Source organism: Rattus norvegicus, chromosome 5 (genome assembly GCF_021556685.1).
Source record: "Rattus norvegicus strain SHRSP/BbbUtx chromosome 5, alternate assembly SHRSP_T2T, whole genome shotgun sequence".
In the NCBI taxonomy this organism is placed as follows: domain Eukaryota; kingdom Metazoa; phylum Chordata; class Mammalia; order Rodentia; family Muridae; genus Rattus; species Rattus norvegicus.
This window is the reverse complement of record NC_141538.1, coordinates 128,080,644-128,090,083: the sequence shown is the minus strand read 5'-3', so window position 1 is coordinate 128,090,083 and position 9,440 is coordinate 128,080,644. Positions and strand designations below refer to the sequence as shown.

Below are 9,440 nucleotides of genomic sequence, written 5' to 3'. Positions count from 1 at the left end.
ATGCTGGGAGGATCAACTTTCCTGTTTTGATACCATTTGGGGGTGGAAATTGTCTTGTAGCTAGGAGTGATGACACCCAATCAAGAGTCAACCTGGCTTCAAAAGCCATCCAGTGAAAGGTCTGTGACTGAGCAGCCATTTCCCAATCATTTCTCCGCCAACGATATGCCGGAGGATTTCCAAAACCAGATACCAGCGGAATCAGTATCCAGTAAAAGCTGTGGGTGCAGGCCAGGTGAAACCCAAGCACCCAATGGTTAAGCAGCAGCCACACAGCTGCTGCAAACCCAGCAGAGTGGGTGAGCACCAGGACACCTAAGGATGCTGTCTAATGATGAAGCATTCTGGGAAGCTGCAGCTAACAAAGACAATGCAAACAAATCATCCCTTCATTTCAGAATTGCAGATAAAGGCTTGCTAAAGGTACTGACTGAAATCATGGCAGGAGAGCTCACAGGGTCCAAGGGGAGGCAAATCCATGCTCAGTTTGATTTAATGCCAACTAGGCCAATTCAATGGCTATGCAATTTGGGGGCAGGTGAAGGACTGCATCGGAGTACACGGGGATATGTGGGAAGGTTAAATAAACTCATTGTAAAGGGCTGGGAATGGGAATCTTGGGGGCTGCAGAGATGGTTCAGCAGCTTGCTGCTCTTTCAAGAGCTGAGTTCACCTCACTGGGCACGGTGGCACCTTCCGGTAACCTCGGCTTACTTTTAAGTGATGAGCAGAAGCCAGGCAAGGTGAAACACACCTGTATAGAGCCTAGCACTCAGGAGGCTGAAGCAGGAGAATTACCATGGTTTTGAAGCTGGCCCTGACCACGCAGAAGGGTCTGCCTTCAAACTAATTAACTAGGAGAAAACATTCCTAACAGAACGGTAGTAAACCCTTGCTAGGAATGGTTGGGCCGGTGAGGGATGATGTATTAAGTGATTTAATTTTAACGATGACTGGGGGTTAGGAGAGCAAGAGGCAGCCTTAGCACCTAAAGGTGAAGTTCAAAGTAATCTAAGTCAAGCTGACAGGATTGTCAGCCTGGGAAATACAATCTGTTTAGAAATACTTCTTTGGCAAGAAAAGAAACCTCTGTAAGAGATGGCTTTCAGCACCTGCCGTCTTTGTTTATTTAGTTTTGGAAAAAAGAGTCAGACAGACAGACAGACGAGGGGAAAAGTGTGTTTCAGAATTCAGTCTCTTTGAAATTAAAACTAAACACAATCATCCACCAAATTAGTCTGGTGTAGGGCAAAAGCCCGTTACGCTAAAGTGAGCCCCTGCGGGCTTCACACACAACGACTCGGAGGCCAAATGGCAATGGTAAATGAAATACACAGATTCAGAGTTCAGTGAACAGTCTTGGCAAAGAATCGCCACTTTATTTTTCTACCAATTCAGTATCAATGATATACAAAAGGATATAAACAGATTATCATAAATATCAATAGGAAGACACACAAAACACTCCTGAAGATATCACGCACCGGAACCCAGTGTGACTTAGCCGTGTCTACTCAACAGAAGGTTAAGTCTACAAGTTTCCCACTACTCTGCAAAAGCAATTTGTGGCTTCCTATGTTCCATTAGAGACACAAACACCGGTGTCGAGAGAGTCGTGGTGTGAAGTCAGAGAAAGGCTTTCAAAGACTAATCTCAGGCCATCGCTTCAGTAGGCTTGTCAGCAGGTTACAACTTCACCTAAGCAAATGCTTCTCTCCTGCTGACCTCCCTCAAGTCCTCATTGTGTGCCTTTTTTTTTTTTTTTCTTAAAAAGGGAGGGCCTACAAATATACAAAGGAAAAAGTGACCCCTCACCTTCCAAAGGCAATGCAGATCTGAGGGGATGGCAGTGTCCTGCTCCCCACCAGGCATATGTGGTGTGGTCAATACCTCAGACACAGCACATTCGCAAAGATTCATATTGCTATCAAATATACTTTCACCCAGAGGACGTGGGAAAGGCAAGAACCTAAACTGAACCAGACATTTCGTAGGAGTCCGTCCAAGTTTAAAGAAACACCCTCTTCAGTAAGCTACAAACACGCCACAGTTCTTTATGGAAACATAACATTAAGATTTGTCTCCTGAAATGCTTCGGTCAGAGGCAGCAGCAAACATAAAAGGCCTATGGCTTTAATTCACAGAACACATAGTGTTAGGCTTCTCTGGTTATCTGTAGGAAAGCAACACACTGGAAACACTGAAAAAGAGATCAAGAGAACTTCACACACAAGGTAGACGGAGGACTTAAAAGACCCAAAAACTTAACAATCAAGGTGAGGAATTGTCCCACAGAGACACTTTTGAGGCTAGCAAGATTCATTTGTAATTTGCCATATGCTGGTTGAAGGACAGTAGATCTGTAAAGATGTGATACGCCAATGAAAAGGACAAAGGCCAGGCATACACATCCCATTTAAGATTCATATACAATACTGTACTGACTTTAAAGAAAAAGACAACAGCAAAGGACTTACAAAGGAGGCTTTGGCCCAAAGCTAGTCCAGAGAATATCTGCCAGCAGGACTTCCCAGGATTCATCTCCAAAGAAATGATCTAATAAGTCATAAAATGACCACATGTACATGTTATTTGGGACGTACATGCTCCTAAGGACAGTGACACCTCTGACATTCCAGTTTCACTTGCTTATTTGATGACTATGTGCTTCTGGCTCTAAAGCTTGTCCTATTATATTTTAATTAGCCAGTTAACACAGCAGAGGCTGCTCTCCATGTGAAAACAGACTAGACTCACATCAGAATTGGATCTGGTAAAGACACACAGTAGGAGAAGGGAACCTTTCCCCCTCTTTGAGGACCTCTGCCAACTGTTTAACGTCATTTCAAAAAAGAAAGCAAAACTGGCTGGGAAACGTTTGGGCGCTCCCATCCTGTACAGCATGGTCCAATGAAGTCATAGATGCTGCTCAAATTATTTCTCAAAAGCCAAATGTGAATGCTTAATCGTGTACCTTAAGATTTCAATTTTTCTACATTCCTTTATATAGAGTTAGCATCTGTAAATCGAGACTCTTTTTGGACAATCATGCAAATTTAATTTGTCCCTGGAAACAAAAGCACAACTAACAGATTAACAAAATATGTCCTGTAGACAACATTTTTACTGTGAGTTTTTCTCTGCCATTACCATTTTTATCCTTTAGTAAACAAACTAATCCCACGTTTATGTTTTGTGAGTTTACGAAGAGCTAACCTCTTAGTGCAATTGGGGGACTATGTCAAGACACCCTGCTTTAACTTCTGAGCTGGCTCCACTGTTTTCAAAAGTAAATTCTAAAAACAATTGTGAGTAATTGTTATCAAGTTATATGAGCAAGAGACAGTTCGGCTGCCACAGACGCTCCTGTAAAACTGAATAAAGATTTTATTATACCACACACACAAAAAGCATTTGGTACAGAAAAGGCAGTTTTCGGTTATTCTGCTGAGAATTTCTTTCCATGATTTCTCCCATTAAAGTATAGTTTTCAAAGCAGGCACCACGACAAAGGAAGCATCTAATTAGTCCATTTTCTTCTGATCCAAGAATGCTGAACATTTACTGTCCCATCTGTAGTTGTATCAGCAGGGTAATGAACACAGTTTATATTACTTAACTATTCTTTGAACTCCAAGAACTGTTGAAGTCTTTTCTGATGTTCTGCAGATGCTTGCACAGCACTAAATGAGACATAAATGCAAAGCATAAGCTTTAGTCTACATTAAGCATATTAAGTGAACCACAGAGCACAGAGTCAATATTTTTCAAAACAATTAAAAATGAATAGAAATCCTCACTTATTTAGTACTTCTGAAAAAAACTGGATGAAAACATTTTTTAATCTAATGAAGGCAAGGGCTTGCATCGGGCAATGGCATGTTTCTACCTTCTCAACGACCAGAGCAAATTCAGACTGACAAGTGCGGGCATCACTCTAACCTGCTCTACTATGGAACCTGCTGTGCAGAGTTCCAGGCCCTGCAGTACATTTTCTGGATTTTATTATTTTACTCAAACCAGATTCAAACATTATCTTTGAATTGTGGAGTATTTGAATTGCCTTTAATATAAAATCCTTTAAACTAAAATGTTTGGTTAAAACACAATAGATTCCATTAATCGTTTTCAAAGGTAACAGCTTGGTGGCTTGGATTTATTTCTCCCTTTGAACATGTACTGTGTTATGGAGGCAAGAAAGCTCTCCCTCCACTCTTCATCACAAGCTATTACCTTGGTGGAAGGCAGGCACATACACCCGAGAAGTAGTACACAACTTCTTAGTAAACTTCTGGGGTAAAAATCAAATACAATAAAACAGTTGGTTTTCTAGTTCTTAATTAGTAATAGAATCATCATTGAATAAATTCTGGACAGCTGGATTCTCTTCAGCACCATGGAATTCTTGTTTAAATGCCTTTGATACAGATCACCCTAAATGCCAACGATCATCTCTGACACCATGAAGAAATCCCCAATGAAGCCACTCACCACCAACCTGCTCCATGACTCTCCCCTCCGCCAGCACGTAGAGACTTGCCTTAAACTCTAGGTTCTGCTACTCAAGGACATTTTGATGCTATAAGCTGGAAATAAGCCAAATGTGTCCAATTATGGGCCAATGGACGGCTATGATGGCTCACGCCTGTAAGCCCTGCATCTCCAAGATGGAGGCCGGCATGACCACCATGGTAAGCTCCAGGACAGCAGGACTGCACAGAGAGGCCTGTTTCTATCTCATCTGCCCCTGTAATCAGGGATTGTACAGTCATAGCCCACTGTGTGCCAGGCTTTAGACCTATACATGATCCCATTTTTTTTCTCTATCAACACCAAACAAAGCAAAATAGGAGCCTAAATAGCACCTAGAGGTTCAGAGCTCCAGGCCACGTGGCTCACTGGTTAAGAGTGCAGACATTGCAGCTAGAATTAGTTAGCAAAATCTGGTCTGATTCCTGGTCTGTAACTGACTATCTGTGTGGCCTGGTCCTAGATGAGATGCTTCAGTAACTTCCCCACCATCCGACAGCCAATCCTGTAACTAGATATAAACCTGCATGTTTGAGCAACTCTGGAGCTAAGTCTTTTCCTACTGTACCACTCTGTCCTGACTCTGCTCATCAGTGCCAGTTAAATAAAATATAGCTTTCCTCAGAGGAAGGAGAAAGGCATCTACCACTTATCTAATAAATCCTTATCCCCCAGCACCTGGCAACTAGTGCTGGAAATGGAAAGAGGACAGATTTTTAAGAACAAGTGAGACCTCCTTTCACATTCTAGCACAAACACGCCTTCAGACGAGATTTAACTGCTCGCTCTGTATCTCCACTGACACACCTGTGTCAATTCAGATAACCCCTGCCTCTCACTAAATTGTTAAGAAAAGTAAACAGAAAACCACAATTCATGGTCCTTGTACTGGACAACATGGGTCTAGACATTAATACATAATTTTTGTTTCCTTGTAGGAAATGAAATAAATGTCTCAATGATCCAGGATCGTTTACAGTTCTTGTCTATTCTCACACACCGAAGTGTGCCAGGACTATTTGCTGTTCCTACTGCCCTGTGCTACGGAAAGAGAGGAAAAACAGAACAGGCAGCACACAGTATTCTGTTTACTGACTGCACACAGAAAGGCACAACCTCTCATGCCTTCTAGAATGCATTGCTATTACAATAAACATAGCTCAGTTAGGAAACCAGTATCCTTCATCCTGTCCAGCTAGGGCGTTTCATGAGAGCAAAGCAGTAAACATCAATGAAACTAAATATAAACAGGCCTGGCGTTTGTGGTTTCTCTCTGGTTCTCTCTGGTTTCTGAAGGTGTTGTGATCTGCCGGTGTTTTTCCAGCATGATTCACAACGTGCCACAGCCTCATTTATGGAATATGCTGCTCATCCCAGCACCCACGCTTTACGCTTCCTGACTGTAACCAGAACATTATTTAGGATATTCTTTTTTGGAAAGGGACTCAGGACTTTTTTCTAAGGATCTTTTGGTGACTAAAATGTGCGTGCGTGCGTGCGTGTGTGTGTGTGTGTCTGATGTGTGTCTATGTGTGTGTGTGCCTGTATGTCTATGTGTATGTGTGTAAACATATCATACATGCACCACACTTGCTATTTTACAGCTTTGTCATTTCCAAGAAATCCCCAAAAACAGTCATAAACATTTAAATATAAATACCAAGTCCATATGTAAGTCCTTAATCCCAGAGACCTATCAAGGCCCTAGAAGGAACTTTTTTTTTTTTTTTTGGTTCTTTTTTTCGGAGCTGGGGACCGAACCCAGGGCCTTGCGCTTCCTAGGTAAGCGCTCTACCACTGAGCTAAATCCCCAGCCCCTAGAAGGAACTTTCAATACACATGCCTTCTCATGTTGGCTCTTGAAGAGCTTCTGAGAGTAGGCCATCGGTGTGATCAGATGGGTTAACTTACTTCAGATGTTCACCAAACGTGGTGGTTATACGGTAGATAGCAGTTTTCAGTGAGGCCCTGAAAGCAAATCTTAATGTTTTGTAGGATGTGTCCACGAGGCTTCCTGAAGTTCGGGGTGGTTTACTAGAAGCATGGGGCAGCTTGAAGTATTTGTCAACAGCCTAGACCAGAAAGACAGGAAACATTAGTTCAGACTATCACAAAGGGCAGGGTAGATGAGAAGGCCTGCGATGTCTTGGTGGGTAAGGACACTTGCAGCAAAGACAGATGACCTGCATTCACCAGAGTTCAATCTCCACACCCCACTTAGGAGTGATCTGACCCTTAAAGCTATCCTAACTTCTACTTGCGCACTGCATGCCCATACCCACCAAATAAACAAATGCAAAAAAACCAATTTTAAGTAAAAAATGTTTAAGTCAAGTCAATCTAACAAATGAAATTGTTATTATAGATTACATACACATCTACAAAGTCATGTGTGCTCCTTAGTGAACCAATTACAACACTTTGAAAACACCTTTTCAGGGACATCCCAAGTTTCCATGGCTCAGCAGAGCCCCAAGACCCCATGCTCTGTTCATCACTGGTGACAGGGGATGACTTTTATCCCGATCTCAGCAAAAAGGACCAAAACGTTAACCTTTAATAAAGAAAAGCCATTACTAGTCTCCTTTTCTCTTTCTTTTTGATTTGAACTTAGGTTTGCAGTTCTAGAAGATGGGTGCTGGTGAGCAGGTAGATGGAACAAAAGAGAACACACACGGTGAAGCTGTTCGGAAGCAAAAGCTTTTAAAGGCCAAGGACAAAAAATACAATTAAAAAATAACACAGCTGTTACAGTAGTCGAGCTGCTGGCTGTTAGCCTCTGCCGGCAGGAGAGACTTCAGTGGGAGCACATCGCACTCACTTTACTCACACCAAAGACAGCCACCAGGAGTGAAATGACTCCAGCCGTCCTGTTTTCATTTCAAGCCCTTGTGTGTCATCTTGTTGTTCTTTCTTATTTTAGTACCCTATTTTTGCTCAAGGATAAAACATCCACTATTCCTGTGAATTTCAATGATAGTTCTTGATTTTTATATTTCTCCCCTTTGCTTCTTTTGGTTTCTATCAGCCATATTTGAGACTTTCCTCAGATCTGGTGATGCTTGGCTCCTGACTGCAAGTGGAACCTTCCAAGGAGCTGACTAAAGCTTCCCAGAGCTGTCAGGCTTCCTGGTAGGTGATCAGCATGGACTCTGAGGTGAACTCCACCCTCAGTTATTTGAAGTCTTTGTCCCTAGATCACCCTAGGAACAGTCACCTACTACCCTGTGTGAAAGGCTGGGCCCCATGTTCAGTAGAACTCCTTTTGTGCAGCCAGTCCAGGCCATGTCCTGGTCTCCTGAGGATGAACCTCAGGCTGCAGTGGGAAAAGAGCAGACGGCAGCAGAGGATCCACGGTCCGACTGGCATCTGATCCACCCTCCTGTGGAGCCCAACCTTGGTTGTAAAGGCACCCAGAGTCTCCCACTGTCAACGCAGGACCTGCCCCTGGAATCTGCTAAGCGTATCGACTCAACATCTGCCTTCCAGCTTCACAAGCTGTGCTGCCATTGAGTCCAACCCTGCTTATGGATTTATGTATTTTAACAATAGTAGAATTTTGGAAAAGGAACAAAATTTAATGCATATGTTAAGTCTGCCATGTTAACTTCAAGTCCAATCATTTGTTCTTTCGCAACAATCACTTATTAGAGCATTTCCTGAGGCTGAGACATACTTGAAATATTTCTAGGCAGTATGGGAGGTGGTGTTCAGAGAAACATTTGAGCAGTTTTAAGTAACCCCGAGTCATAATGGAGACATTATTCCCACTGTAATTTTCTCAGCCTAATTAGTTACTACCTGGATCCACTAAACTTGTTATTTTTAAAATCTAAAGTTACCTTACCTCCTGGATTCCACCCTTCATGCCACACATCCACATAAAATCATATGCACACGCACAGGCACATACAATAGCCTACAAAACACTGACAGAATGACTAAGTAATGTAAAAAACTATACAAATTTAAGTCAGAACATAAAGGTAGCAAACCTTTATCCAACATTTTGAAATTTTAGTCTAAAGACAAAAATAAAAACAAAAACAAACCAGGATATTACTATGCAATCCTGACTGGCCTGGAGCTTGCTGTGTAGACCAAGCTGACCTCGATCTCAAAAGATCTCCCTGATTGCAGACTGGTAAAACCATTCTGGAAATCAGTCTGGAGGTTCCTCAGAAAATTGGACATTGAACTGCCTGAGGATCCAGCTATACCTCTCTTGGGCATATACCCACAAGATGCCCCAACATATAAAAAAGACACGTGCTCCACTATGTTCATAGCAGCCTTATTTATAATAGCCAGAAGCTGGAAAGAACCCAGATGCCCTTCAACAGAGGAATGGATACAGAAAATGTGGTACATCTACACAATGGAATATTACTCAGCTGTCAAAAACAATGACTTTATGAAATTCGTAGGCAAATGGAGGGAACTGGAAAATATCATCCTGAGTGAGGTAACCCAATCACAGAAAAACACACATGGTATGCACTCATTGATAAGTGGCTATTAGCCCAAATGCTTGAATTATTCTAGATGCATAGAACACATGAAACTCAAGACGGATGATCAAAATGTGAATTCTTCACTCCTTCTTTAAAAGGGGGAACAAGAATACCCTTGGCAGGGAATAAAGAGGCAAAGATTAAAACAGAGACAGAAGGAACACCCATTCAGAGCCTGCCCCACATGTGGCCCATACATATACAGCCATCCAATTAGACAAGATGGATGAAGCAAAGAAGTGCCGGCCGACAGGAGCCGGATGTAGATCTCTCCTGAGAGACACAGCCAGAATACAGCAAATACAGAGGCAAATGCCAGCAGCAAACCACTGAACTGAGAACGGGACCCCCATTGAAGGAATCAGAGAAAGAACTGGAAGAGCTTGAAGGGGCTCG

At 42.5% G+C, this 9,440-nt stretch overlaps 1 protein-coding gene across 4 annotated transcripts in view; it reads right to left on the bottom strand.

Moving 5' to 3' along the window:
* Window positions 1-1,345: 1,345 nt before the first annotated feature.
* Ndc1 (NDC1 transmembrane nucleoporin) overlaps window positions 1,346-9,440 on the bottom strand; it is a 46,443-nt gene continuing 38,348 nt past the window's right edge. For 3 of the 4 annotated variants that reach the window (XM_087549828.1, XM_087549829.1, XM_087549830.1), the window contains exons 17-18: window positions 6,442-6,602; window positions 1,346-3,683 (exon numbers count right to left, since the gene is read on the bottom strand). In XM_087549828.1, the coding sequence (XP_087405954.1) occupies window positions 3,620-3,683; window positions 6,442-6,602 (225 nt within the window). In that variant the 3' untranslated portion in view covers window positions 1,346-3,619. 4 annotated transcript variants of the gene reach the window in all.